Source organism: Podospora pseudocomata, chromosome 4 (genome assembly GCF_035222375.1).
Source record: "Podospora pseudocomata strain CBS 415.72m chromosome 4, whole genome shotgun sequence".
Lineage (NCBI taxonomy): Eukaryota > Fungi > Ascomycota > Sordariomycetes > Sordariales > Podosporaceae > Podospora > Podospora pseudocomata.
In genome coordinates, this window is record NC_085888.1 from 902,446 (window position 1) to 929,711 (window position 27,266).

Here is a 27,266-nt window from a genome sequence, read left to right on the forward strand (position 1 = left end):
TGCAGCCTTGTCAGACACTGCCAAGCTACGGGAAGCTGCAGGGGAGCAGCTGGCAGAGAGCTCCAGGTCCACTGCAACGGTGTTCGCTGACGTTGAGGACACAGTTGGAATTGGATTGGATTTGGAAGAAGAAGCTATCGAGAGACGTCGTCGCTGTCGTCGTCGTCGATACCGCCCACAACCACCTTCATTTCTTCATACACCCTCCAAAATCACACAATGCGCTGGCTGCCCGCTTTCCTGACGGCCTCGCTGGCCTTTGCCGGCGGGTCGCTGGCAGCAAAGAAGACGACCGAGGAGCGCTTCAACTCCTTCCATGCCAAATCCATTGCTTCCTCATCCGCCGCCCCGATCAGGCTCAGCGATGCTTCCTACCGAGAACTCACCGGTCAACCCCGCGATTACACCACCGCCGTGGTCCTGACCGCCATGGACTCCCGCTTCAACTGCCAGCTCTGCCGCGAGTTCCAGCCTGAGTGGGATCTACTTGCGCGCAGCTGGGTCAAGGGTGACAAGGCTGGTGAATCGAGGGTTCTGTTTGGTACTCTGGACTTTGCCGACGGGAGAGAGATTTTCATGAGTGTACGAGCTCCCTGAACAGGCAACAAGGGAAAACATATCTAACATGGGATATATAGCTCGGCCTCCAAACCGCCCCCGTCCTCCTCCTCTTCCCACCCACCGTCGGTCCCCACGCCGTCGCCAACAGCGAGCCCCTCCGTTATGACTTTTCCAACGGGTAAGCCGCCTATTTCCTCCTTCCTCTACCCCAACCTCAAGCTAACCTCTCCCCTCAGCCCTCAAATCGCCGAAGTAGTCCACACCTGGATCGCCCGCCACCTCCCCGACCGCCCACACCCCCCCGTCAAAAGACCAATCAACTGGATGCGCTGGATTTCCACCACGGTCCTCACCCTCGGCAGCCTGACAGCCTCGTACGTCGCCTGGCCTTACATTGTGCCCGTGCTCCAATCCCGCAACATCTGGGCCGCCGTCACGCTCATCTCTATTCTTTTGTTCACCTCGGGCCACATGTACAACCACATCCGCAAGGTCCCGTACGTTGCTTCGGATGGCAAGGGGGGTATCAGCTACTTTGCCTCTGGGTTCCAGAGCCAGTACGGGTTGGAGACGCAGATTGTTGCCGCTCTTTGTAAGTTTTTTTTATCAAGTCAACTGAGAAGAGGGAGCATGTGCTAATAATTGGAAATAGATGGTTTGTTGTCTCTGGCGGGCATTTCCCTTGCGATCAAGGTGCCGAGAATTGGGGACTCCAAGACGCAGGGGGTTGCGGTGCTGGCGTGGGGTGGGGTGTTCTTTTTCACGTATGCGTTTTTGCTGAGCGTGTTTCGGGGGAAGAACCCGGGGTATCCTTTTAGGCTGCCTCCTTTTGTTTAAGGGAGTGATCTGGGGCGAGGGGTGGAAGTGGGAAGAGGTGCCTGGTGAAACAAGCACGAGAGAAGAAAAGCAAGGTTGTGGTGGTTCTTGAAGAAGAGATATAAAACGAGATGTGTGTATAACAGTACCCTTTGCTCGGCTCAGGGGGTTGCTTCTTTTTCTCTGGGTTTTGATATGGTATTTAGCATGTAAAACGGCGTAAAAGATTTTGGAACTGGAAAATGATGAGAATCTTGAAAGCACAAGATAACGAAATACTTTATGAAGAAGGGTAAAATAGGGGTTACCCAAGGGGCAGTGCCATGCCGATTGTGGTCTGGTGAAGAGAGTGGTATTATCTTGTGAATATCCGACTGCTGTCAACATCTCCCATCCAAAGCCCGATTAGCTCAGCTGGTTAGAGCGTCGTACTAATATAACAGTTTTCTCTAGGGTATCCTTGTGTGTTATATGTAGTCAATGCGAAGGTCAACAGTTCAATCCTGTTATTGGGCATCTATCTTTTGTTTTTCCAAGTCCTCTGCTGACTCTTGAAAGACCTTTTCACTCTTGCTCGTGAGGCTTTTGTGGTCACCATCTTACGTTGAGTTTTAAATCGGTGCAGGGTCAAGCTTCGAATGGTCCTTATCAGCGCTGTCTTGACAGTTCCCCATGACAGGTTGTTTCTGTCCTCGCCTTGGTGTTTTCTCTTCTTGCCTCAGTCAACCTGGTACTGAGTTTGGATACCTAGATGGCATCAAAAAAAGTTTTCATCGCACAGTTTCAACTCTGTACATACATACGCATCATGCTGTTGCATGCATTCATTCCCAGCCAACTTTGCCACGCCCACTCTCTAACGGCCAAGAGTACGAAGACCGAAATGATGACACTGCAATCAGGAAAGATATGGGAGGCAAAAGCAAAATGTACCCTCTCTCCCGCCGGGAATTGAACCCGGGTCTCGAGCGTTGCTGGAGTGACAAGCTCACATACTGACCACTATACTACGGAAGACTTTTCTCAGGTGTGGACACCTGTTGTAGGGTTGTGGGGACTTTTGGAAAGGCGAGAGGGGGTTGGGTAAATATGTGGAGGTAGGGGAGGGGAGGTTGGCAGGTTAGGTTGAGTTGGGGGGAAGGAAGGAGGGAGGAAAAGGGGGTGCTGGGGGGTGGAGTGGGTAGGGGTGGGTTGGCTAGCGAGATTGTTGAAGGTGCTTCAACGCGAGTTGTAAGTTCTCACAGCTAGTACCTGCTGCTGTGTTAGGATACCGCTTTATCCCCATTAGTCTGGGTCAATGAGGTGTATGTAAGGGGCATAAGTTATGGGAACGCGGGAGCAAATGAGCAACACAACACACCAATTGTTTCAACTAGAGCCGCAAAGCACCTACAACTTCTAAATTTTCCATCCCGATAGGTGGACTCAGCTTCAAGCTAGACTTCCAAAACTTGTAATAAATCCCCATGGCTCGATCTTTACGTCCAGCATCAAGCATCATTCAAGTCCACCCCTTCGTACCTTCCTCCCCAGCTCTATCCAACCAAGTGCTTAAGCACGTTGCGCCGAGCCGGACATTCTTTAAATTCTTCCCACTCTCCCGATACAGGCGGCATGAATCCCGTTGCTCCCGGTGGTGTCATAGGAGGTGTTCCTGGCAATTGTCCCGGGAATTGAACTTCCGGAGGCATTCCCATGTCCATCGGTTGTCCTGACAAGGCTTCCAAACTGTGGTCCACCCATTGGCCCTGTCATTCCCGGTGACGGCGGTGGCAGTGGCGGTGGCGGTGGTGGTGGCATAGACCCAGGCATGAACTGTAAAGCTGCCATTCCCATAGGCGGTGATCCCATAGGCGATTGTCCCATCGGTTGTCCCATCGGTTGTCTAATCCCCGGTCCCGCTCCCGGTTGCATTGGCGGTCCCATCGGCGACGGCCGTGCCTGTGACTGCGGGGGGAAAACAAATTGCCCGTTAGAAGAAGGCTGTTGCGAGTAATGCTGAGGAGGGTGACCAGCATGGAACCCAGGTGGTGGCGGAGGAAAATCCGGGGCAGGACCTTGAGGAGGGGTATGAGGTGCGTGTGGGTATTCTTCATGCGCATCACCATCGTCGTCATAGTAGCTGCCGTCATGGCCCTCGTAGTCCTCGTCAGAGAGATGGGTGCTGGACAGGACGCTGGCCAGGTCACTGGCAGACTCAGCGTGATGTCTAGTTCTGTGCCGGCCCCTATCAGCGTCTCTACCCGAAGATTTGTGAGGACGATCAGGAGGGTGTTGTTTCCAGGCGGCGTGTTCTGAAGGGCGGCTATGAGAGCTATGGTGATGGTGACTTGAGTGTGATTTGGACTTGGACTTGGACCTGGACTTTTCTCTTTCCCTTGCATTAACATTTGCATGGGCCTGCTGACGGGGTCCAAATGGATACAGTTGAAGCTTGAATTGTCCCTTCTTGGTACTCAATCTCTTCTCCACAATCCGGCCCATTTCCGCTTGCACTGGTCGCCTACGTATCTCTTTCTCTATCTCCTTTTCGGCCTTCTCATGCTTACGCCTTGCCTGTTCACGTGAGAATGTCTTATGGTCTCCTGCCATGAAGGCGAGAATCCCGAGAGACTTTGACATAGGGGTTTTAAGCAGACATGAGGCAGCCCGTACATGAGAGGGCATCACTCCGAGCCAGATGAACAAGTCTTCAAATATATCAGCAAACATGTCACTGAGGATGATTAGAACGATAGGCCTCTGAAGATACCTTGGGGTGGGTAATTGACAGACCTTCTAAAATACCAGGTACCTTTGTTAATAGGCCTTCAAAAATAGTGGCAGGCCATCGAAGCTAGTCAACAGTCTTCGAAGATGGCCGATCTGCCCACCTGACATCGTGATATCTACCTAATTCTTTCATTGTGAACAAACTTCCATGATTGCACGCTGCTGTTTCAGATATTGCGAACTGATAAAAGTTTAGCACATTTCCTCGAGCATGGAGACAATCAACCACTCGGCTTGAGAACCGAGATAAACCCCACGGCAAAGTTCTCATCCATCCCAATCAGTGGTGAGGGCTGCTGACGTGGTCATGGCACGCGGCCTGCTCCTGGGTAAGGTCAAGTGTTTACAAAGACATATCAAGGGGTTTGAGGGACCTGAGATGGCGGGATATTAGGGAAAAGTAGGGATGAGAATGTAGTATGAGGTACCGGCGTGGCTATGAGGTTTGAAACGGTGAAGAGTTCGGTTACGCTGAGTGCGGAGAATCAGAGAATAGAGATAAGAGGTATCATATGGATGGCATTCATATCGAGGGGAAGTATATATATCAGATTATCTCAACAAAATTTTGATCCCATCTTTGCCACTGAAAGTAAGAGATTGCGTTAAGGCCAGAATCACTGGTACAGTGGCCTTCAAAACTGAGATTGATGGATATAAAAACAAGACTAAGGCAATGGATATCTATTGATGTAGTTATTGATATTGATGAAAGATAGTCTTATCAGGGTTACTAAAATGCTTTCAAAATAACCAGTCGGTGTGTTTCAGTTGTCTTTCTAGACTTATGAACCCCTTGGCTAGGTAAGGCTTCAAACATAGTCTATCTGCGTTTTAAGATAGTTCCAAGGCCTGAACAGGTAATGGACAGTCTTTTAAATACAGCTTAAACACTTTCTAGCCCGTGTTATATGTCTTGAATGGACTGCGTGCGTCATTAGAATTTCTTTCCATGGCTCTAAGAACGTCATCTGTTCCCGAAGCTGAAGGAAGTAAAAGTCCAATTGATGCAAGCAGGAGACGACTCACAGGTACTGACATGACTCTCAGTAAAGTTTCAAATTCCAAAGCCCATCAGCTTATACATCATATCTATTAACATCCTCCTAACGCGACAGCAGCAGGTAACTCAATATCAACAACCCATGGAAACTGTGTCCCATCCTTCGCCCCTTGAATAGCCGCGTTAATAAACAAAGTACTCTTTCCCACCTCAATCGGCTGCTGATCCCCGGGACAATGACTTGTCCTCCTGTAACCCCCCCTCCGCAAATCTTCCAGCCGGCTCTCCTTCTCTCGAACCACATCCTCCGTATCCCATTTCCACGGAAGAATACTCCCAAGATTTTCCACCAAAACAGACCCCTCGTTGTTGATGTCACTAAAGCGACTCGACTTCTCTCTGGGTACTTCCCGCCATGCCACAAATCTGGCCCCTCAACCATTGTGAACATGCCCAAAGCAGTGCATCTTTGGGCGCGCTCTGGCAACAGCAGCAAAGAGATGTTCGCATCCGAGTCTCTTCTTGGGCGCTGCACGGTCGAGGATCCCATTCAGTGGGCCGTGGGTGTTGACAATGTCGACATTACTCGGTATGTTGAATTCGTGGTTCTCTCCTCGTTTGTACTGAAACCCCCAATCGTCTGCTTCGAGTGATGGCGTGAATGGGCTGGCGTAGACCGTCAATTTCGCTCCGTTTCGGAGGGGAACACTGTGGATGCCCTTTCCTAGAAAGACGACATCTTCCGAGTTGAACAAGCGTCTGGCCTCTCCGACATCTCCATATTCGGTTTTGTTGAGATCTGTATGCGAGCCAGGTAAAGCTGCTGAAATTCTGCCACTTTTTTCTCAAAAGCCGTTTTGTCGAGTGTAAAATCGTGATTTCCCGCGATGATCAGTTTCAGAGGGGCATCGATGCGGCGGAGGAGGTTCAGAGATGTTTGGAACTCGTGGATTTTGGATTCCTCGGTCAAGTCGCCACAGTGAATCGCTACGTCGACTGGTACATTGGAGATCGCCAGCCCCTTCTCGGCGTGTGAATCCGAAAGAATAAAAAAAGCTGGTTTTGATGGCGTTTTTCTGCATTTTGGTTGTAAGGTGGTGGATTTTGTAGGGAATCGTAGAAATTGTGGAAAGTCGTGATGATTTTGTAGACCTACGGGCGCTACGCTAGACAGTCAACAAAGAGGACACAGAGGGTGGAAAGAGCCAGCCAGGAGATTCTCATCAAACCTTAATCAAGCCTTTAATTATTAGAGTCAGACTTCTTAAATTGCCATATCGACTGGTACACGAGGGATTGCCAACCCCTTGGCGTGTGTATGAGAGAGAATAAAGGAGCTGCTCTTGATAGTGTGCTGCATCTTGACTGTAATATACCTAGGTAGAGGGAAAAGAAAGAATCGTTGATGTAAAGAAGAGAAAAGAGAGAGGATAATAAAGGAATGTAAAGAAGAGACAAGAGAGTGGGTTATAAACGAATTGATCTCTGAAATATATACTTGATTGAAAGCGATTTACTTTTTTTTAAAAAAAAAATTAACAAATAGAAATATAAAAAAGGAATCATCTGAGCTTCTAGTAGCCACACCGCCTACAGGCGGTGCTGAAATTTGAAGCTTTGTGACTAAACGTAATCCGCAAGCAAACAAGAAACGTCGCGACCAAACACATACATATACTGCAAGCAAGCGGTGGTTACCACGAGCAAGGAGCGCCATCGCTTCCCTTATGAAGATCCTCGAAGGCAACCAGGGTGCTTTCCAGGACAGAAATCTCTGTCAAGCTCTATAAAAACTTGGCTCTCAGTTGCTAAGCTTTACACAGAACCATGTGCTTAGATCGTGTGGCGTTCGCCCTCCTTCAAGCTTTGAACTCTATGCCTCTCCAGGCCAGCAGTCTCATCCAACTCTACAGGCTCACCCATGGTAATCTCGCTCTTGGGTGAGTTAATAAGGGGTGAAGGCATAGGCTTCGATACCTCTTTGCCTTCCCAGTGCCTAGCCTCCCTCGCCAAAGGGCGCCACCAATCCCCTTCCCGAGCATGCCACTGCCCGCTGCATAGCTCCCAAAGTCTACTCGTGGCTCTCTTGTACGCGAATCTTTCGTCTTCACCGGTGAAACCCCCGGTTTTGGTAAAGTCAATCTTGCTCTCCTGTTCCTTGCCAAAATCCGAGTCCTGATCCGGATCATATTTGGCATTTCTGGAGTCGGCATAAGTAGAGATGTTGGGCCGGAAGGGGGACATTTGATCTTGGAAAACCTCTGCGATGGTCTCGGAATAGGTAGCATCATCGACAACCTCAACTTGGGCCGGAGCGGTCCCAGTCCCGCCCGTTGTTCTACCCGACGCCCTCATCTCCGGGAAGAACAAGTCATCAGGGCCGACCTCAGCATGAACAATGAGCTTGCAGCGTGACTCGTACAGGGCGTCCAGAAAGGTGATGAACCTTCTGGCCTCGTTCTTCATAGAAAAGTCCAAAACAGGAATCTTGTCAATGATGAAGGTGTGGTAGTTGGACGCCAGACTGATGTAATCTGCGGGACCTAGAGATCTCACTAGTTCATCAAAGCTCCAGCACGCCACTCCGTGTCGCTGTCTGGGAGCAGTTACCTTCCTCCCATACACTATGTGAGAGTATGGCTCCCAATCCGCAGTGTCTGAGTAAATGGTTTGCCATGTTTCCCGATTTTGAGATGGTAGGAAATACATCGCTGGTGCCCGTGCCGAAGAGTTGCTTTCGACCTCTTCATGGCCATGCTCAGCAGTACTGACGGCTGTTCTTGCTGACCAACTCTCGGCATGGAAAGTACCAGATGACTCCGCAACAGGGAGAGTAGCACTGCCATGGCTTTCCCTTCTCCGCCAATCCCGCGTGCCCTCCATGTGCCAGAAGTCACATCGAGCCTTCAGAACTTCCAGAAAGCTGGCAAAATCACTCGTCTTCCCAAACAGCTCGCCATACTGACTCTTGCCATACCCTATTACCCTTTCCACAAGTCCACCGGTGGTTGGTGGCGAGTAGTAACCACCCGTGGCTTTCTCAAGCTCCTCGGGCATTCTGTTGGACGAAGCAATGAGAACACCACCCAACTGGAAAAAGGCAATGAAAAGATTATTCATGATCTTGCTGGCGGCTCGATCAGGGAGCTGAAACTCATCAAGAAAGAGAATGGGAGACTGCTCAACCATTTCCTTTGCTATCCACAGCAGCGAGTAATCTGCGCCGTGTGTTGACAAGACCTTGGAGTGCGACTTTCGGAATTCTTCCAGCCGTGAAAAGGCGTGAAGCATGAATGTGTTATAATGCCACCTCTTCTTCCCTTTTGTAGGAAGACCCTCGGCCAAGAGATCGAGCAACATCGATTTGCCTGTGCCCACCTCGCCCGACAGAAAAAGCCCTTTGGGAGAGTTTACATGGAGAGCGGCTTGCTGGTCAGTGAGTGTTCTTGTCAGGGCAAGACTGTCTTTGCTGTCGTCTCGCTGAAAAAGTTTGGAAAAGAGAGGATTCCGACGAATGGGATGGGTGGGAGACGCTATATCGTCTCCTCCATGTGCACTCGTGGTGACAGGATCAATGGCTCTGGCAATCTGGCCCAGCCTGCTTCGATACTCGTGGGTGGGTTTGTAGTCTTTGAGTCTTGTGTATATCTTTTGGAGGTGGTGTGCGAGACGGTACTGTGCCGCATCAGGGCTGTAAGCACCTGTAGCTATCAGGGACGTGTACTTGACAAAGGGGTCAGTGATGGTGATGGATGTGGCCCCTCGGTTCATGGCTGCTGATTCTCAGTCTCTCTATTGCCAGGAAACATATCGAAATGGAGAGATATTGGCCAGATTGCTATCTTGGTTATTCCACGCCGACAAGGTTGGATAGTGAGTGTGTCGTTGGAGGTGGGTGGTCGTTGCGACGGAATAATACCGCGACGGAGCCCCAATCCGCGATGATGTCACTCATTGTCCGTGGTCCCCTAAAAGTCCAGGATTTGCTGACTGCAACGGTGGACTAACCCATTGCGAGGCCTTTCCTCCTGATGGCGAGAAAATGGAATGAGAAGAGGGAGCTATGGCCAAAAAAGAAAACAATGAGGTGAAAGGTAAAGAGGGATCACAACTACCAAGTGTAAAGGAAGTGAAAAGGTCGTGGTCGAGAGGAAAGTTCCCAAAGGCTTTTCTAAAAACATGGGGATTGTTAGCGAGAGACTTCGATATCAAACGATGGCCTTCGGTTATACCGCCATGCCATACCTTTGCATTGGATACAAAGCATCAAAATAATTGGCTACAAAGCTCTAAAAATTCCCCTTCAAAGACATACAGCTTTGTTTAAGGGTTCACAAAGGCCTTGTTAGACCTTGGCTGCGCTCACTACATTTTGAAATCACCTGGAGATGCTGCTCTCCCAACGTCTCGATTTAACACTGTTTTTGCGGTGGAGATCACAGTCTTGGCCGTGCTCCCCAATCGGGTGCTAGCGCGAAGAAAGCACTGGCAGCTTGGTCTCCACGTTTTGCGGCACGGAGCCAATCAGGTATCAATACTTTTTCGACCAAAGTCAACACAGGCCAATCGCTGAAGGCTTCGTCACTCGTGCCTGTGGAAAGGTCAAACCGAAAAGAAGCGTCGCCCTTCAATTCCATCCTCTTCCGCCCTCTCTAGAACCCGACAGCAGCCTGTATTTACCTTTTATCAGCGATTTCGAGCATCCTACCCATTCCACCAGAGACATGCTGAGATAGAGCATCGACTACCCGATTTCCACGAACCCCAGTGGCGTCTCTCTCAATCGGCGGTCCCGTCGCCAGGTCGCGCATCATCAGCACCTGAAGAAAAAAAAACATCACCACATCAAGTCGCGACCGCGAACTCGATGTTTGCGCCCACTCTCCAAGAAGGCGGGCCCGCGAAGGGAACCCGCAGCAGTCGCCGTCGTCAGCGACCTTTGAGCGGCGAGAATTCAGCACAACAACCCAAAGCGAAACGGCAAAGACTGCCATTGTCGGAAACGACTTTTGCGAATCCCGATGCCGCTGCCACTGCCGCGCCCGAGAACTTTGAGGTGAAGTCGGACCAGCTCGACCTGCTTGGCACGAAGAGCGACGGCATTGAGAATGTCGGCGTGCCGCGACGGGAGCTCAGTGTCCGTTTCAAGAAGCCAAAGGCCGGCGAGAGACCAAACAAGGGCGATGGGAGTGTTGTTCTGGTATGTCTCCCATGCGCCGTGGATGATCTCGATGTATGCTGACTAGTTACTCTTTACAGACACAGAACAATGCGTACACAGTGAGCAAACTGCCAGCGTTGCCGGATAGGCTCCGCGCCGACGCGCAGAGTAAGACCTACCTGCCTGTACTCTTGGGCGAGGGAACTCCGCGTGGACTTGTGATGCTAACTCCTCTAAAAGACCGACAGCAGGGTGCCATCTTTTCTTCAAGTGGCTATGCCCTGACCCTCACCCATACGCACGCCTTCGTCTGGCCATATGCATCGACCGTCTCGTCTCCCGAAACATTCGTCTTCACACTCCCCTATCCCTCGAAGCATGTCAACGACCCTCTACCGCTCGGTTCCCTAGTACCACCATCCGCCGCCTCCGATGAACCGGGTCTGGTGGTTGTCATGCCCGTCAGCGGCAAAATCGCCTACTGGGAATCTATTGCGAGCGCCGCTACTCTCGATTTCATCCGCCAGCAACGGAACGGGGTCGAGGACACCATCCCGGGTATGTTCTCCGGAGAGCATGTCCTTCAGATTGTAAACGCGGAAACATCTGCCTTCGTCCTTGTTCTGAGCAGTGGTCGCCTTGCCTACATGAGCGTCAGGGATACCCACGGCCGACCTGGAATCTCCGTCCAATTCCTCCGCGACGGCTTGTCCAACAATCTGGTGGGCTTCCTTGGCAATATCCGCAACGCCTTTTCTGGCTCCTCATCTCGGACCGACATTACAGCCGCACGGGCAACACATGGGTCGAACGTCGGAGAGCGCATCATTGCCGCCGCTTCCACCAAAGGGAGATTATGCTTTTGGAAGATCCATCGTGGCGGTCAGCACGAGTTGCTTATCGACTTTCCTCTGCGAGATGCCTTGAGCGAAGCAGTCCGCGCAACCGACAAGAAAGCTCAGGAGTTCACACCGGATTCTTTTGAGGTATTGGACTTTACCTTTGTACCACGAGGCGTTGAAGACAAATACATTAGTGCCAGTCGACTCAACAAATATGACCTTGAACAAGGGATCGACACGGTACAGCATGGATTGTTGCTAGTATCACACTCGGACAGGCGCCAGTCTCGATATGCCATTGTGGAGGTGACGATCGAGGAGGGTGACTATCGACTTGGTATTGTTCGCCCGATAAATTCATACACCACCCCCGTCAGACCTGTTACTGCCGAGAAACCCCGACTCCACCTACCACGTCCAGCACTTGTTGCTTTCGTCGTATTCGACCGGGCCGTAGTTGTTGCCTCCATGGGTTTGCTCCCCGAGTCTCCTGACGTGCAGCTGCTGGACGACGCTCATGCCTTACCGCCAACGTTTGAGGACGTGATCGACTTTCGAGATGAGGATTCATTACAGGTGGTTGGCTCCGGCAGCGAAGAGCCCAGCAGCAATGATCCGGGTCAAGATGGGCAGCGTATCCACCGATTCAGAACCAAAAATCCGGCCGTCGTGCTCTTGTTGCAGGGTGTTGGGACTGTCAGGGTTGCCGTGACGGATGTGGACCGATTCACTACCAACCAGCCGCCACAAATCACAGCAAAGAGCAAGCTCGAGCAGGCCGTCTTCTTTGGGGTCAAGGGGGACAACCCGCTCGTCTTTCGGGGCAAGAGGCAGCTTCCTTTCTCCGCGCAGGATATTGGAACAGCCGCTATCCTGCTCAGCAGCGAAATCCTGGGCTCCAAGACACCTTTCATTTCCAACATCTCAGCCTCCCTCGAAAACAACCTTCGGCTACGGATCAGCTATCTGGATGGCCTAATCTCCTACCTTGGCGAGCTCGCGATTGAGCTGGATGCCCAAACCCGCTGGAAGTTGCTCTACAACGCCGAAAAACTGGCGGTTGCAACATATGTGTGGCAGAAGCATGAGGACTTCCTCGCACAGCGACCACAAGGAGAGAGAACAGTGGTCACGGAAATCGTTGCCTGGATTCATGAAAGCCAAAAAACGGACCTCAACATGGCGGTCGGAGAGGTTGATCCTGTCCGGCATTGGTTTATTCATGACGTCTGGAGGTTCGACATCTTCCTTGCTTGGACTTATCAGGTCATCAAGTACATCTACACAAAGGGAGTTGTCAACTCTGATGATGAAATCACCCGATTGGCATGGGAAGCCGCTACTGTCGAGAACGGAGCACTTGCCGAGGCCCGGAAGTTCCGTCTCTCCAGGGCTAATGACTACGGAGTGAGCGGCACTGAGGTCCCGGGCGGCACCGGATTCCCAGAGCCCTGGTCTGCTACTCATCTCATTATTCACAACCACAAGCGACTTGTTGAGTTCTGTTTCAAGTGGCTCGACTCTCATCAACCAGCACAAGAGAGCAACCCCGCCAACAAAATGCTCCTCGAGTCAACCCGAGGTCTGCTGCCACCTTTGATCAGCCAATACCTGCAATCATTGATCGACCAGGCCTCGTGGGCTACGGAAAGTGAAGTCTCGGAAATTCAGGAACGCGGAAAACTCTATCTGAAGGCGTACGCGGAGGAGGTTTATGACAAGGTAACCCGTCTGAAGGACTTTGAACTCTGGGAGGAGGCTATCCAGCTTGCCAAAGAGTACAAGGGCTTTGACGCCCTTGCCGAAGTCGTTGTGCAGCAGATTCTGTTGATGGAGCAGAAGGCCGCCAGCGCCGTCCCCCAAAACGCCGAGAACATGCAGTTCCAGGTTGAAGAGAAGAAGAAGCGTATGGGCAGGCTATTTGACGACTATGGAGCGAACTTTGCCTTCCGTGCTTATGAGGTCCTGCTCGAGAACAGTGGAGTCCAGGCCGTTCTCGACTTTCCATACGACAGACATGGCTTTGCTACGCTATTCCTCCGGGCCAAGCCTGAGCTGGCCAAGATTTCATGGATCAACGATGTCCAACGAGAACACGATATTGACCATGCTGCCGAAACTCTTCTCAATCTGGGTCTGAGTCGCAAGCAGCAGATCTGGAATAAGAAGATTGAGCTCAGCCTGGGCAAGCTGGCCTTTATGGCTGAGGAAGCTGAACAGTCCATGAATGGAGACCACGCCAGCAGCGCATCCACTGATCTTCTGGCCAAGACCAGCATCAACCTGGAAAAGATTGAACAAGAGCTGGAGATTATCAAGATCCAGGACACTCTCTACAAGACCATCCTGCCCATCATCAAGGAGGGGGTTGACGAGTCGGCGGAGCTGGAGCTTCTTCTCAAGGAGCAAGCCGTGCTGATTCCCAAGAGACAAAAGGCGCTCCACCGGATTTTTGAGGACGGCATGTCTCGCTTGCTCAAACACGAGGCGTTGCATCCTGCCACCTTGATCGACCTGCTCACGCTGGCCGACCTGGGCGAGCAGTACGAGCACGTGATCCCGGACCCGTTCTGTCTGGCCCTCAAGGTTGCTAAGTACGGCCTCAAGGGCGAGGAACGTGCCAAGGCGGTGCGGCTGATCTGGCGTCGCTGTTTTGTTCGCGACGATTGGAAGGCTGTCAACCAGACTAAGAACAAGGGTGACGAGGCGCAGCTGACGTTGTTGGGCAACACGGCTACCTATCATGCCCTCTTTGCTGTTTACGAGCAGAGTAAGTTGTTCATTTGTCATGGACTGGATCACATGCTAACTGCCCACCACGCAACAGGACTCTCAGACGACAAGTTCAGCCCGTTTGTCAAGCCTTCGGAGTGTTTGGGGGTGTACACGGAGGAGGTGGACCGACGTTTTGGGAACCTGGACGAGCAGGCGCAGCAGAAGATATTGGAGAATATGAAGTGGGAGGATGATGTGCTGAGGGGGTATGTTGAGAAGGCGAGGGCGGATGCGTGGTTTCTCACGACGAGCGAGTATGCTGAGAAGACGGTGACGGCGGCGTTTAGCGAGCTGACGGCGGCTGGGAGGTCGAGCGTTAATGGGGATGGTGGGAGCGAGGAGGCGGCGATTCTGAAGAAGTTTGCGGAGAAGGCGGCGGCGGGTAAGGATGGGGGAAAGAATGGGGGTGGGGGCTTGTTTGCGGTTTGAGGGGTAGGAGAGGAGAGGATTGTTTGTGGGCTTTTTGTCATGATGATTTTTTTGCTGTTATTGCTGAAGGGAAGGGAGTGAGCGAGAAAGTACCTAGGGAACGAAAATGAATTTGGGCGTCGGGGGGTGGGGGGGGGGGGGGTTGGACTGTCTGTTTTTTTTTTTTTCATGTTGATGTTATTAATGGGATGGGGACACACACACACACACACAACACACACCAGATGAATGTGACTTCTTTTTTTCTCTCTTCTGTCTGTTTTGTTCTCATAACTATCATGATGTTGGATTTGGAAGGGATGGTGGTGGTGGGTGGTGGGTGGTTTAAGGCGATGTGTTTTGGGCGGGGGGAAGGATGGGAAATACAACAACATTGTTGAGACATAGGCAATAACCAAACTGAAAGTGTAGAAGTAATTCGTCATATAGGCTTGCTACTTTTGCTGCTTGGGAGTTTTGACTTGTTTTTTCTTTCTCGTTCTGATGGAGTGGGGTGAAAAAGGGGGTCAGAAGCAGCGTGTGGAGGTAGTTGAGCATGAGAATTTCTTGAGTGACATACAAGCTAGCTAGGTGGCTTGAGAAAAGATGTGTGAATGAAGTGAATAATGTGTTTTGATATGAGGACTGCTGGGAGATGGGAAAGGAATACTTAATGGGATGGGGGGAGGGTTGCACAACATGGATTGTGAACTTCTTAAAGGAGCAATGATTGCTGTGGAGGGCTGAGAGTTTGAGGGGGGACTGTGTTCCGGTGGCGTTTCGGTGGTGGTCAGAGGAGGTGAGTTTCTTTCAGGTTTTTATTATCTCGAGTCGAGTCCAACACCAGCGGGAAGGGGGCAAACAGGTGCTGGTTATTAGTTGGAGGATGTGAGACAGCCACCCGGGTAGGCAAGCGAACTGAAGATGCATGTCATCGGAAGGTGCACCCGTTGACAACCCTCCAGGATCTGTGTGTGGTCTTTGTCGCGAGAATCAGCGTTGATCAGAGCACATAGGTACCCTGGAAGAAATATGATAAAGATCACGAGACCATGAAGCCGTGTTCGAGGATATAGATGTATAGGATATCATTGGCCACAGTCTGATGATGCCCCCAAAGTTTTGACAAAATGTCAAACACATCTGATTCGCCGAATGCAAGCCTCCGGTTTCTATTTCCGAGGAGAATAATAATTTCCCATCCTTTTCCTCCCCGGCAAGAGACGCGACAACCGCCGCCGCCGAGGCGAGAAAGTTTTGAATGAAATGGTTGGGCTATCCTTAAATTTACAACGGAAAAAATCACTTTCGGTTGTGGTCGTCGTCGGAAATAAATTCAACACTGGCGAGATTTTGGCGTATTGGCACCAACGGACATGCCGTCGTCCCTGCAGTTTTTTATTTTACTTTACTGCCGGGGACCGAGAGCGAGACAAGCGCGTAGAAAGATGGAATCTAGAACTTTTCGGGCGGTTATATCAAGGAATGCTACGTTGTTAACCGCGCTGGAAAAGGAAGATGGAAAATGTTTGTCTTTTTGTTACCGTACCCCAGGATGAGGAATTATGGGTGGTGGGACGATGCCCAGAGATGCTTGGTGAGTTGGCCTTGCAGGCTGCTGTTGCAGCTGAATGCTGTGGGGGGTTTCCAGGTTGGAGAGAAAAGGCAGGTCTCCGAGACAGGATGTCCAAATGAGGAAGGATGGTATGGATGGGATAGAGTGTTGTGCTGCAGCAGGATCATGATGGTGATGCTTTCGTGGTGGGTTCATCAATGTTCCCCAGCCTCGTCCATCGGGATCGTGTTGCATTTGTGAGCTACACTATTCCTACCTAGAGCCGCCAAGACTTCAACGTTTTTGGCTCAAGGGGGCAGTGAAAAAAGAAAGAAAACCCTGGTGGTGATGGAGCTTGTGATCATCAACTTGTGGTAACAAAAGCTTGGGTTCCCTTCGACTTGACCTGGTGGCCTCACCTTGAGGCTAGGCTGGTGGGCTGCTTGACAGGCGTGTTCATCAGAAGGAAATCAATCAATCAATCAATCAGTCAATCATCTCGACATTGGATCTTAAAGGAAGGAAGTGGTGTCTGATCTGACGTTGTTTGGATGATGGCCTCTGGCAATGATGAGATGAAAAGCGGGACGGAAAACAGACCCAGCCTCGCAGTAAAAAAAATATGCTCCCCAGACTTTTGTTTGAACAGGGGTTACCCTTCAAGCAGCACCAGGGCTGTCCACCGTCACCGCCTCCTCCTCCGTCCCGCAACTGCATCTCGCCTACCCATTTTACCCTACCGCGTGTTCTCCCGTACCGCACCACCGTCACCGAGACCCGGAGCGAGGACCGAAAGCCTTGTGCCTTTGTGGCAGATGAGATGCGTATGACGGATGGATGGACCAAGATGGGGAACGGTTTGTCCTACCTTCCTCTTTGCTTGTTTGCATACTGTAGCCAGGAGCAGTAGTGTCATGCGCCTCAGCCCATTGGCCCCCTTTTTTTATGATGCCGCCGCTGGACGAGATGCCGTTCCGGGAAAGCTTCTAGCGGTGGAGATTTGGGGGTTGGGAAATGGATCTCAAAGAGGGTCGTTGGCCTCGGCCATGGATTCTTGATCTCTCTCCTCTCCTTTCCTTTCCTTTCCTTTCCTTTCGGCATCAACTGCTGGCCCAAGTCTCTTTTATATGACGACGGCGCCTGGATTTCAATGCATTGGCCAGTGACAAGATTGCAAAGTTGTATCTCTGCTCCACCGTAAATGGAAGCTTGATCGGGAGCGAGTTTTCTTTTCGGGCGTGAACCGTGGGTGGGCACATGGGAAAAAAGCACGGGGCACATCAACCTGGAAATCCTGGTCTGAATGGAAGCGACGGGCAGCTAGTTTCGAGTTTGGGTTGGAGGAGCAGCAGCCTCATGTCCTTGATCAGTATCAAAAGCATGGCGATATCAAGGTAACAAAGTTTGAGAGGCAAAGCTCTGCAGCCGTTTGGCACAAGCATCCATTGGATGACAGTTCAGGTCATGTTGAAAGCCCAGAGGTCGTGACTGGACACGAAGAAGAAGACTGGGGCGCTTTGCCTCTGTGGGATTTTGACCGTGCACGGCTAGCCCCCTGTCGCGGCCGTCGACTCCGCTGGCCTGCTGCTGCGCTGCCCTGGCACTGGCCGTCCCCTTCTGTTTCGTTCGTCCTCCTTTAGCTCTCCCTTTGCATTTGCCTTTTCCTCCTTCTCCCATTCCACCTCTCCGCCACACCGCACGACCATCGCCCATCCATCACAAACCTGTGTGCCTGAGCAAGGGCCGCAGACGACAAGTCGTGTTGGGGCCGATTCGGATAATCGCGACACCCAAGTCAATTCGCTTTGTCTGGTGTTTTGGTGCCTGGAAGAAGAGAGAGAGAGAGAGAGAAAGAGAGAGAGAGAGAAAGACGGGAGAGAGAGACCCGTCGACTCGGTCAAGAAACGGAATCGTCAATTCAATCCGCCTGCCCTCGCGCCCACCGCCACGTCCACTATCCACCCACCCAGCTCGAACACGAACCGCGACCGCTATCCCGACGATCACCGACCGACAGGACAAGACAGAAACCTTACGCCCGCAATTGCTTCGCCTCGCCCGACAGCTGAGAGAGAGCTCCGCCCGCCCACCGCCTGGCCCAGGGGTTCTTTCCGCTCACTCCATCCACCTTGACGTCTTGTCCAGAGAACATCGGGTGAGTCTCTCCATACGCCACTCCAATTGTTTATTATTCGCACCGCAAGTGCACACTTGTTTCCGCTTCGGCATATTGGTCCAGCCAGTCTTGCCCACTGCCACACACCAGGCCGCCAACTAGGCTGCCCTGTTAACGATCTGGACCGGCAACGCACACGACGCCAAATCATTTGGCCGATGGACCACAAGCAACTCGCGACTGACATCTAAATCTGCTATAGATTTACTCCGAGACTGTGCTATACATACAATCACTGTCGCGTTGCTCCTGATCGCTGACGATCAATTCGCCCGAAATGGCGTCGTCATCCTCCAACGTTGTTGGTGTACACTATAGAGTGGGAAAGAAAATCGGAGAGGGTTCGTTCGGTGTAATTTTCGAGGGCACAAACCTCCTGAACAACCAACAGGTTGCCATCAAGTTTGTACGTGAATCCGACATCTCGTCAAGGGTAGAAGCAAATGCTGACGCGACGTGATTGCAGGAACCAAGAAAGAGCGATGCCCCCCAACTGAGAGATGAGTACAGGACATACAAGATCCTCGTCGGGTGCCGTAAGTAGACATGTGCCCACCCATGATGGGCGGGAATGACCTCAGGCTAACCTTGTCGCAGCTGGCATCCCAAATGTGTACTACTTCGGCCAAGAAGGTCTGCACAACATCCTGGTGATCGATCTTCTCGGTCCATCGCTCGAGGATCTTTTCGACCACTGCAACCGGAGATTCTCCCTCAAGACGGTTGTCATGGTCGCCAAGCAGATGCTGTCCCGCGTCCAAACCATCCACGAGAAGAACTTGATCTACCGTGATATCAAGCCCGATAACTTCCTCATCGGCAGGCCAAACTCCAAGACTTCCAATGTCATCCACGTGGTCGATTTCGGTATGGCCAAGCAATACCGTGACCCCAAGACGAAGCAACACATTCCCTACCGCGAACGCAAGTCGCTTTCTGGCACTGCTCGTTACATGAGTATCAACACCCATCTTGGTCGCGAGCAGTCGAGAAGAGACGATCTCGAGGCCCTTGGCCACGTATTCATGTACTTTTTGCGCGGTGGTCTTCCCTGGCAGGGTCTCAAGGCTGCTACTAATAAGCAGAAGTACGAGAAGATTGGTGAGAAGAAGCAGACGACGCCCATCAAGGAGCTGTGCGAGGGTTTCCCCGAGCAGTTGGTGACGTATCTGACATATGTGCGCAACCTCGGCTTCGAGGACACGCCCGACTATGACTACCTCCGTGAGCTTTTCACCACGGCGCTCAAGGAGGCTGGCATTCCCGAAGATGGAGAGTATGACTGGATGAAGGTTGGCAAGCCCGACAGGAAGGGGGACTGGGACCGCCCGGGCGCTTTGCACAACCCAAACGCCCGCCCCGGGGCTTCGGCCATGGAGATCCACGGCAACTCGAGGGGGCCGACGACACACCACCAAAGCGACCCGCGAGCCCCTCAATTGAGCATGTCGCATTTAAACGCCGGGAAACCCCTACCGCCCCAGCCGAACCAGAGGCAGTCGAAGCAAGGACGGCCAAACGCGCCCGCCTTGGGAGCCCAAAGACCCGCGGTCGGGGGTTACAACATGCCAGCAGCGACACCTACGGGATCAACCCAAGCCCAGTTCCAGACCAGCACCCAGAACCTACCGCAACGACCGATGGCACACTCGCCTGCCATACCTGCTCCCCAGAATAACGCTCAACCACAGCCAACAGGCTTCCAGAAGTTCATGAAGACTCTTTGCTGCGGTTAATGGGTTTTGGTTGTTTTTTTTACGCGTTGATCTGGCGTCTTGCTGAGTAAGCTTTGCCTTTTTGTTTTGCCTCGAGAGTGTTGACAAGCAAGTCGGCTAACTTGTTGGATCAGCGTTGTAAGCGGCAGCCGGCGGCACGTTCTATATAGAGGCTTTCGAAGATAGGAGTCCTTTATGATTTGTCTGCGACATGCGTTGTTAGTTTTTTTGCATGGGACATTAGAAGGACGCCTTTCTTACACGGGGGCGCATTCTAGCACATTTGGCGCCTTTCCTGGACAGCATTACGATTACGATAATCCCGGTTTCTCCCTTTTTTTTCTGTCTTTGTCTTGTCTTTCTGGCCTTTGACCTGCTTGCAGCTCTCGCGGAGGATGTTGGCAGGGCTAATAACTACTTCTTGGGCTGGCCTGCCAGGGGAAAATATCAGTCTTGACTTGTTTGGCGCCTTGGGGGAACGTTTTCACTCTCACTCTCACACTCTCACTCTCACTCTCACTCTCACACATTACACACACATCACCACACATACTCGCAGATAAACTCACTCTAATAATCAGCATCCCTTTTGAGAACATACAGAAAAAGAACGGCATTGTAACAGGGCATGGTTTCATCACTTTTTTTTTTTCTTTTGACTCGTGTGGTTTTTTTCTGGCTGGCTGGACAGGGTGGTGTTTTCCTTTTTTTTTTGGTTTTCTTTTTTCCATCATCGTCTTGTTGTTTTTGCTCGTCCAGAAATAATGAAAGAATCTCTCTGTCTCCAAAAGAAAAACACAAGCACGAAGAGAAAGAGCCCCCTTGCTATGTTCAGCAGTCAGTCAGTCAGTATACACTCGAGTCATTGAAAAAAAATTTTTGATTCCGAACCCAACCTGCCCTGTTTTTTGCCTGGTGTATGTTTTCTTTGTTTTATCTGTCTGTATAAGCGTGTGTGTATGTGTGGGTGAGTGGGTATATCATTTCTTTTCTTTTTTTGTACAAGACTCTGGGCGTTGTAAAATGGGACAAACATTGTCGGTTTTGTTGTAATTGTTGCTGCTGTAATGTCTTTTTGTTGTTTGGCTTTTTGGATATAGTTTAGTTCGTTGTTGTGTGTTTTCCCTTGACAAGAGCTGTCTGTTTTCCTATGTTGGTGTATAGGCCTTTGGTGCGTGTGGTAATAATGCTGGTTGTGAGGAGGAAAGTCAAGGGGAGGAGGGAGTCAAGTCGAAGAGGGTAGAGAGCGGACGGTGTTGGGATAAGAGCGGAAGGTGCTGGAGAGGAGGGTTGATTTAGGCGGAATGTTGGAAAGATAACTTGAGGGTGTGAAGGGTTGGAATCTCTGGGATAGATATAGTTGATATAAATCTGTGGTGTGTATAACGAAAGGATTTGGTAATATTTTCTGGTCTCATCACCTCCAGTGAGCAAGCACAACATACAATACCCATCCAGGCATCACATTGCATCTGAAGAACTCTGGGTTTCCACTGACACCAGCAATGTTTATAGGACCATTTTCCACCTCCAGCCTTGAAACACAATCCCTGATCTTTATGATTTCATAACTCCCACGACAGACATACATACATTATAGACAGAAAGACAGACCATTTTCCCATTGGCAAGTCTTATTTCTAAATTTCATAACCACAACCACCAACCACGGCAACAACTAACAAACGAACATTTCTTATTTCAACATATATAAAACGCACACCCCCCCTCATCTCCTTCATTTTGTCATGCCCCAAAATTGTTCTCTCACGTTAGCTTCTGCTTAATAAAAAAGCTCCTAAGATGGCTCAGCTGCCAAGCACAGGTACCAGCAAGGACAAACAATTGAATCAAGATCCAGCGGACGACGCGAGCGTTGGTGGACTCGGATTGATCACGGAATTCGGCTTCTCTCTCCTATTGTTCCCCTCATATCAGCACCACCCCATCTCCCTGAATGAGAGCAACTTACACGTTGAAACACCTGCTCCCTCCTGATGTCATTCAGCCTCGCGTTCAGGTCCTTGACCCGGGTGGCCAGGTCGGCAATCTTGGACTTGTCGCTGCTGTCGATGGCCGAGGTCTCGCCGATGGCCATGTCGAGGGTGAGGCGGATGCCGCCGTTGGGCTGGGCCATGCTCAGCCAGGAGGAGCGGCCGCTGGAGGAGGAGGGGGTGAAGCAGATTTTGTGGTCGCCGGCTTCGGCGGCGGTGAAGGTGAATTTGCCCGAGGGGCCGCCGCGCTGGGAGACGACGCGGTGGTCGTTGTCGAAGATTTCCTGGGGGGCACAAAGTTAGGAAGGAAAGAGGAAGGACGTGGGGGGGAGGAGGTTATACGTCAACGGAAATGTAAATCGAGATGCCCTCGTGCTTGGCCCAGTGGTGGCGCTGGTCGTCCCATTCTTCGGCTACGTAGTGACCTACTACGAGGGTGTCTTTGGGAAGCTCTTCGAAGAAGCAGCGGGGGGTTGTTACGTCGATGTAGAAGTAGAGGGCCTGGGCCATGGAGGCGAGGGAGAGGAGGGGGAGGATGGCCCTCATTTTGGCGGTTGTTTTTTTTACGTGTTGTCCGTGACCGATTGTGGTAGTTGATGGGGGAGATATTGGAGCCGTCGGTGTATCGTTTGAATTGGTCGTGGTATGGTCGTCGCTCGTCAACGGTTTATCGTCGTTTGCGACGGGTTTGTTCACAAGTTCACCAGCAACAGCAGCAGCACAGCACAGGCGTGACCCCGGTCAAGCTTGGAAGCTGCCACGCTTCCACAGTAAAAAGTTGGGGCCACTCTCAGTGGAGCGGCCCAGCCAATCTCAGGGGTTGAGCTGAAGGGAGAGTCACGTGCGAGATCAGTAACCAGAAAACTTGACCCTTGGGCGTTTTTAGGTGACAACTGTGAGAGCGCACTGTGCCCTCTAGAAAATTTAGGCGGTGTTGCTTGACAGAATTTCGCGCTCTCACAGTGAATGCCATCATTCAATCACGTCGCTCATTTTCCGACAAACTTTGCCATCAAACCGTTGATTTTTCGTTGCGCAGTCCATCAAAATTTCAAGAGCGACAATTCAGTTTGATTGCTTTTGTAGTAGACTTCCGTTTGATAGATACCCCCACCCTGGGTTTTTTTTCAGGTCGAGTTTTGCCAGATGCCTGATTGAAGTTTGGGACAAAACTGCGACCGACGAAACTCGCAGCTCTCTCGCTACCTTATTAAGATATCCCCACAGTGCACGGGGTTGACCTGTCGACGCGACCAACCCCACCACCACCACCACCACCGACCTACCCGGCACAACACCACCACAAACCATGACCTCGCGCGACGTTCACGATGTCCTCAATCTCCCTTCCGATCACTCGGGCGCGCCCCGACCATCCAAGAAGCAAAAGACCAGCGCGCCACGACCAAACCTGAAGGGATTAGCTCGCGAAGTCCAAAACCTGGGCGGCGACAACCCAATAGCCATCGTTCCTGAAGTTAACTTCTTCAAGAAGCGCCGCTTTGCGACACGGAAGCCGGTTGCGAAATGGGAGCTCAAGGCATTCACCAACTCGGCGAGGGGAGACGACGGCGCATTGGTGCTGAGGCATTGGAAGAGGAGGACGGATGATGGCGCGCCGCCGGTAGAAGGTGCGCAGGATGGGGATGGGCAACAACAGCGGGGAGGGGGGGAGGGGACGCCAGCTTCGGAAAAGAGGGAGGAGAAGCCTGAGGACTCGGCGTTTGCTAAGTACAATGTCAAGGTCGTTGTGCCTCACTACACCGAGGATCAGTATCACTCCAACCTCCAGAACAACGACTGGACAAAGGAGGAGACGGATTACTTGTTGGAGCTGGCAAAGGATTTTGATCTGAGGTGGACGTTGATATGGGATCGGTATGACTTTACTCCCAAACCGCCCGGTGGTGGTGGTGATGCGGCAAATGGGGAGGATACCCACACGGCGGTGGTGCCGGCCCCAAAACAGCGGAGCATGGAGGATCTCAAAGCGCGATACTACGAGGTGGCAGCCAAAATGATGGCTGTTCAGAAACCGGCGCAGTACATGACCCGGCCAGAGTTTGAGCTCTACGAGATGATGCAAAACTTTGACCCGGAGCAGGAAAGAAAACGAAAGCAGTTTGCGCTCAACACTCTGTCGCGCTCCAAGGATGAGGCCCGGGAGGAGGAGTCGTTGCTGCTAGAGGTCAAGCGCATCCTCGCGCGCACGGAGAGGTTCAACGAGGAGCGCCGCGAGCTCTACAACCGGCTTGACTACCCGGCCACGGACTCGGACATCAACTCATTCAAGACGTCGGCCGGGTTGCAGAACCTGCTTCAGACGCTGATGTCGACAGATAAGAACAAGAAGAGGAAGAGCATCATGCCTGGGGAGGGCGTCAGTCCCAGCAACAACTCGGGCGTGCCGAACAGTGCGGTTTCGGAGACGAACCCTGCCAATCGGAGGGAGAGCATCGCCGCTTCTGCGACGTCGAACAATCATCACCATCATGCTCGTCGTGATTCGGATGCGAGGACACCGGCTACGCCGGCTGATCCGACGCCTACGTCGGCGGCGGCGGCGGCGGCGGCGGCGAATAAGAAGAAGGGCGGGGGTGCGCAGCAGCAGCCGGAGAGGAGGAAGTTGACGCAGCAGGAGGAGCAGGTTTATGGCGTGTCGTATCATGAGAGGCTGGGGAGCGGCCCGACGTTTCGGTATGAGAAGATTAACAAGCTTTACAGCCACAAGAGCGGGCAGCAACAGCTGCGGATTACGAATGCGCTTAGCGAGCTTGACTTACCGCCTAGGCTGGTGATGCCGACGGCTGCGGTGACGGCGCAGTTTGAGGTGCTTTGGGGGGCGGTGACGGCGTTGGTGGATTTGAGGAAGATGAGTGATCGGTTGGATGGGGAGATTAAGATTGAGGAGGCGAAGAAGGCGGAACGGGATCGGGCCAAGGGTATCGCGGCCGAGAAGGAGGGGGAGAAGGAGAAGGGTGAGGGTGGTGCTGGTGATGGTGCTGCTGCTGCTGCTGCTGCTGCTGCTGGGGAGGGGGAGAAGGCCGGAGAGAAGACTGGGGAGGGGGGGCAGACAAAAGAGGATGGGGAGAAGAAGAGGCCCGGGAGTAGTGGGAGTTTGACTGCTACTGGGCATAAGAGGAGCGCGAGCGTGTTGAGCGCGGCGAGTGATAAGAGCTCGAAGCGGCAAAAGAAGTGATTTGGCCCAGGTCTTGGACTATCGGAAATGGGAGTCTGGAGGACGGTGGAGGAGTTGTACAGATAGTAATGATATCTTTGGGAGTCACCACGCTCTGTGTACAGTACAATATCTCTGCGTGATCCATCAGGACGTCCAGTGCATTGCTCGAAGCGATGGGTGTGTTCACTTCCCAGTGCCAAATGCTATCTGGTACATGACTTTGGTGTAGTCAAGTTGACGTGTTCTATCTCCAAAGTTGAAATTTATATGATCTACTAAATAGCTGATCTGATGATTGCAAAATGTAGAGTGATACCATGCCCAAGTAGGTGGCAACCGGATTTATTGTCACCTTGATTCGAGTGTGTCAGTGAAAGTTATGGTTGAGGAATACACAAGGTTGAAGATGAATAAAATGAACCTGAGATGAAGGTAAGTGGACCAAGAAAAAAAAAGATGACAAAGAAGGATGGAACTGCATTTGAAGGGCTTTGGTAGCCGCAAAGTGCGAAGTATGGATATATTAGGTAAAGTCAAAACAAACGAAGTACAGTATGTGAGTGCGTGGTGAGTGGTCGATGGAGCGAGTGTGGATATGCGATCATGCTCCAATGGTAACATAGGTAGGGATCGTTGTCAAGGATGGCAAGCGGATACTTGGGGCTCGAGCTACGAAACCCGATGTTGTGATGGTTAGCTGGAAGATAGAAAACTGGGCAAGGCATGCTTGGATTGCAACAAACACCTACTTTCGACCTCCGGTTCAAGGTAGCAGTTGCCAAAGCATTACCTATCTCTGAATTCCTTCAACTGTGTTACAGGAATGCCATCACTGCTGGACATAAAGATGGTGATTGAACTGGACAGCTTCTATGGTACTAAATTGACAACAACTAGACTTGTGCAAGACCTCCATTTCTTACTGTGGAAAATGCTTTGTGACTTGGTGTCATGTGACGATAATACAATGTGAGTATCATGAGAGACAACCTGCTGTTCAGAAAAGTCCAAGACGAATTGGTCATAACAGACAATTTGCGATGCTTGGGCGGCTAGCCGGTGCATGCATTTCAAGAGATATCTCGTCATGTTCAACTCCTGAAATGTGTGGTACATTGATTTACAAAGTTCAACAAAGAGACAGATTGCTTCCTAACGGCAGCGGCATCTATAAAAAGCTCAGCAAGCCCCCAAGCGACGGGAACAATACCCGCCGACGTCTTGGCTTGCATTTCCTCGAGGAAGAAAGGGGTTCTAGGACCAAGCCTATATGCAGGTACATGTCTTTCGTCACGATCCGGGGAGAGCGAGGCTGCTCAACCGTGAGGCACGTACTCGAGGTTGATCATGCACCAGTACCAGTGGTCAGTACCTTCGGAGATTTACTGACATCTACGACACCAGAATTGCGAGGCTGTCGTCAGTGTCTGCATCTTGAGATCTGTGATGAGGATGTTGAAGGCTGCAGGCGCCAATTGTGAGACGACCTACCAGCTGACGGGTAGACATGTGATGGTCTAAGTGATTAGTAGATGGTGTTAGCGATGGTGGGGGACCGTTGGAAATAACATGGGTTTATGGCACGATGTGGATATGCCTAGATCTGTAGTCAAAATATATATATAATCTGCCCTGTTGATCTGTCCCAATAGCTCTTGACCTTGAACCGCTGGTAGCTGCACCCCGTCAGATGGTTGGACGCCACCAAGGCTTGCTGATAAGAGGTGTGGTGATCGAGTTTCGAAACAGATATGTTTGACCCCGGATCTCTGCACGCCTTACATCAGAAGGGTATCCGGGGAAAGAGGCGTTGTTCAATCTGACGAACCTTGGGCACAAGAGCGGGAGATGTTCGGCGGGTCGAAGAATGATGGGCCAATGAGAGGGCCGTGATGAGATCTGAGATGCTATTCTAGGTAAAGGTAAGCGCCATGCGGCGTTAAGCAATGCAGAGCCTCACCACACACCACAGTACATATGGGTTAGCCCTACCCACTTTGCAGTCAGTTCAACGTCCCGTTGTTGTGGGCGCCAAGGGGAGTTGAGGTTGCGCAGTGGATGCATCATCTGCGGCCGACCGGAAGGCCACACACAGTGGACACGGCCGAGAAGAGAATTGAGGTGTGCGGGGGAGAGCCTCACGGCAGGCAGGTAGGCGAGACGCCGCGACTTAGACGCCGTCGATTCTTCCCGTGTCTGCTTCTGCTGCTGCTGCTGCACGACATGAATTCTCCAAGAACGGTGATGGTACCTGCATTTACCTAGGCTGGAACTAGAAACCGGGCCTGTGGTGTTTTGGAATGCTTC

General features: G+C 51.6%; 8 protein-coding genes and 2 non-coding genes across 10 annotated transcripts; 7 read left to right on the plus strand and 3 right to left on the minus strand.

Moving 5' to 3' along the window:
• The first annotated feature begins 71 nt into the window (after window positions 1–71).
• On the plus strand, window positions 72–1,723 carry OST3 (oligosaccharyl transferase subunit ost3/OST6). Its single transcript, XM_062889691.1, has 4 exons — window positions 72–582; window positions 639–739; window positions 798–1,153; window positions 1,214–1,723. Exons 1-4 carry the CDS (start codon window positions 220–222, stop codon window positions 1,396–1,398), a joined length of 1,005 nt encoding a protein of 334 aa, XP_062743253.1. The 5' UTR covers window positions 72–219; the 3' UTR covers window positions 1,399–1,723.
• A 53-nt stretch (window positions 1,724–1,776) lies between these two features.
• On the plus strand, window positions 1,777–1,893 carry QC762_0063960. The gene has a single exon. It is a non-coding gene; the product is annotated as a tRNA-Ile (tRNA).
• A 420-nt stretch (window positions 1,894–2,313) lies between these two features.
• QC762_0063970 lies at window positions 2,314–2,394 on the plus strand. Its single transcript has one exon. It is a non-coding gene; the product is annotated as a tRNA-Asp (tRNA).
• Window positions 2,395–6,416: 4,022 nt separating this feature from the next.
• Window positions 6,417–6,512, minus strand: QC762_402470 (uncharacterized protein; the record flags this gene model as incomplete). The annotated part of the gene is made up of 1 exon (XM_062889692.1): window positions 6,417–6,512. The coding sequence occupies one exon, from the start codon at window positions 6,510–6,512 to the stop codon at window positions 6,417–6,419; it is 96 nt and encodes a 31-aa protein (XP_062743254.1).
• Window positions 6,513–6,985: 473 nt separating this feature from the next.
• Window positions 6,986–8,923, minus strand: QC762_402480 (uncharacterized protein; the record flags this gene model as incomplete). Its single annotated transcript, XM_062889693.1, has 1 exon — window positions 6,986–8,923. One exon carries the CDS (start codon window positions 8,921–8,923, stop codon window positions 6,986–6,988), a length of 1,938 nt encoding a protein of 645 aa, XP_062743255.1.
• Window positions 8,924–9,525: 602 nt separating this feature from the next.
• Window positions 9,526–14,492, plus strand: QC762_402490 (uncharacterized protein). Its single transcript, XM_062889694.1, has 3 exons — window positions 9,526–10,352; window positions 10,412–13,925; window positions 13,983–14,492. The coding sequence occupies exons 1-3, from the start codon at window positions 10,020–10,022 to the stop codon at window positions 14,357–14,359; spliced, it is 4,224 nt and encodes a 1,407-aa protein (XP_062743256.1). The 5' UTR covers window positions 9,526–10,019; the 3' UTR covers window positions 14,360–14,492.
• Window positions 14,493–17,273: 2,781 nt separating this feature from the next.
• QC762_0064010 (uncharacterized protein) lies at window positions 17,274–18,329 on the plus strand (the record flags this gene model as incomplete). Its single annotated transcript, XM_062883653.1, has 3 exons — window positions 17,274–17,287; window positions 17,350–17,517; window positions 18,272–18,329. 3 exons carry the CDS (start codon window positions 17,274–17,276, stop codon window positions 18,327–18,329), a joined length of 240 nt encoding a protein of 79 aa, XP_062743257.1.
• A 17-nt stretch (window positions 18,330–18,346) lies between these two features.
• YCK2 (Palmitoylated plasma membrane-bound casein kinase) lies at window positions 18,347–22,005 on the plus strand (the record flags this gene model as incomplete). The annotated part of the gene is made up of 5 exons (XM_062889695.1): window positions 18,347–18,475; window positions 18,536–18,605; window positions 18,667–19,851; window positions 19,919–21,182; window positions 21,300–22,005. 3 exons carry the CDS (start codon window positions 18,347–18,349, stop codon window positions 19,803–19,805), a joined length of 1,338 nt encoding a protein of 445 aa, XP_062743258.1. The 3' UTR covers window positions 19,806–19,851; window positions 19,919–21,182; window positions 21,300–22,005.
• Window positions 21,189–22,569, minus strand: ERP1 (emp24p/erv25p-related protein). Its single transcript, XM_062889696.1, has 3 exons — window positions 22,121–22,569; window positions 21,757–22,062; window positions 21,189–21,701 (listed from the first exon to the last, which is right to left on the minus strand). Exons 1-3 carry the CDS (start codon window positions 22,322–22,324, stop codon window positions 21,552–21,554), a joined length of 660 nt encoding a protein of 219 aa, XP_062743259.1. The 5' UTR covers window positions 22,325–22,569; the 3' UTR covers window positions 21,189–21,551.
• Window positions 22,570–23,087: 518 nt separating this feature from the next.
• On the plus strand, window positions 23,088–24,977 carry SWC4 (swr complex subunit; the record flags this gene model as incomplete). The annotated part of the gene is made up of 1 exon (XM_062889697.1): window positions 23,088–24,977. The coding sequence occupies one exon, from the start codon at window positions 23,088–23,090 to the stop codon at window positions 24,975–24,977; it is 1,890 nt and encodes a 629-aa protein (XP_062743260.1).
• Between the last annotated feature and the right edge of the window lie 2,289 nt (window positions 24,978–27,266).

Bases quoted from the DNA above. Each gene is read 5' to 3' on its own strand.
- OST3 (XM_062889691.1), top strand. From the start codon at position 220: ATGCGCTGGCTGCCCGCTTTCCTGACGGCCTCGCTGGCCTTTGCCGGC. The intron at 583-638 runs GTACGAGCTCCC...TGGGATATATAG, and splicing joins GGAGAGAGATTTTCATGAGT to CTCGGCCTCCAAACCGCCCC. The intron at 740-797 runs GTAAGCCGCCTA...CTCTCCCCTCAG, and splicing joins CGTTATGACTTTTCCAACGG to CCCTCAAATCGCCGAAGTAG.
- QC762_402490 (XM_062889694.1), top strand. From the start codon at position 10,020: ATGTTTGCGCCCACTCTCCAAGAAGGCGGGCCCGCGAAGGGAACCCGC. The intron at 10,353-10,411 runs GTATGTCTCCCA...TACTCTTTACAG, and splicing joins GCGATGGGAGTGTTGTTCTG to ACACAGAACAATGCGTACAC. The intron at 13,926-13,982 runs GTAAGTTGTTCA...ACCACGCAACAG, and splicing joins CTTTGCTGTTTACGAGCAGA to GACTCTCAGACGACAAGTTC.
- ERP1 (XM_062889696.1), bottom strand. From the start codon at position 22,324: ATGAGGGCCATCCTCCCCCTCCTCTCCCTCGCCTCCATGGCCCAGGCC. The intron at 22,063-22,120 runs GTATAACCTCCT...TGTGCCCCCCAG, and splicing joins CGATTTACATTTCCGTTGAC to GAAATCTTCGACAACGACCA. The intron at 21,702-21,756 runs GTAAGTTGCTCT...GGGGAACAATAG, and splicing joins GGGAGCAGGTGTTTCAACGT to GAGAGAGAAGCCGAATTCCG.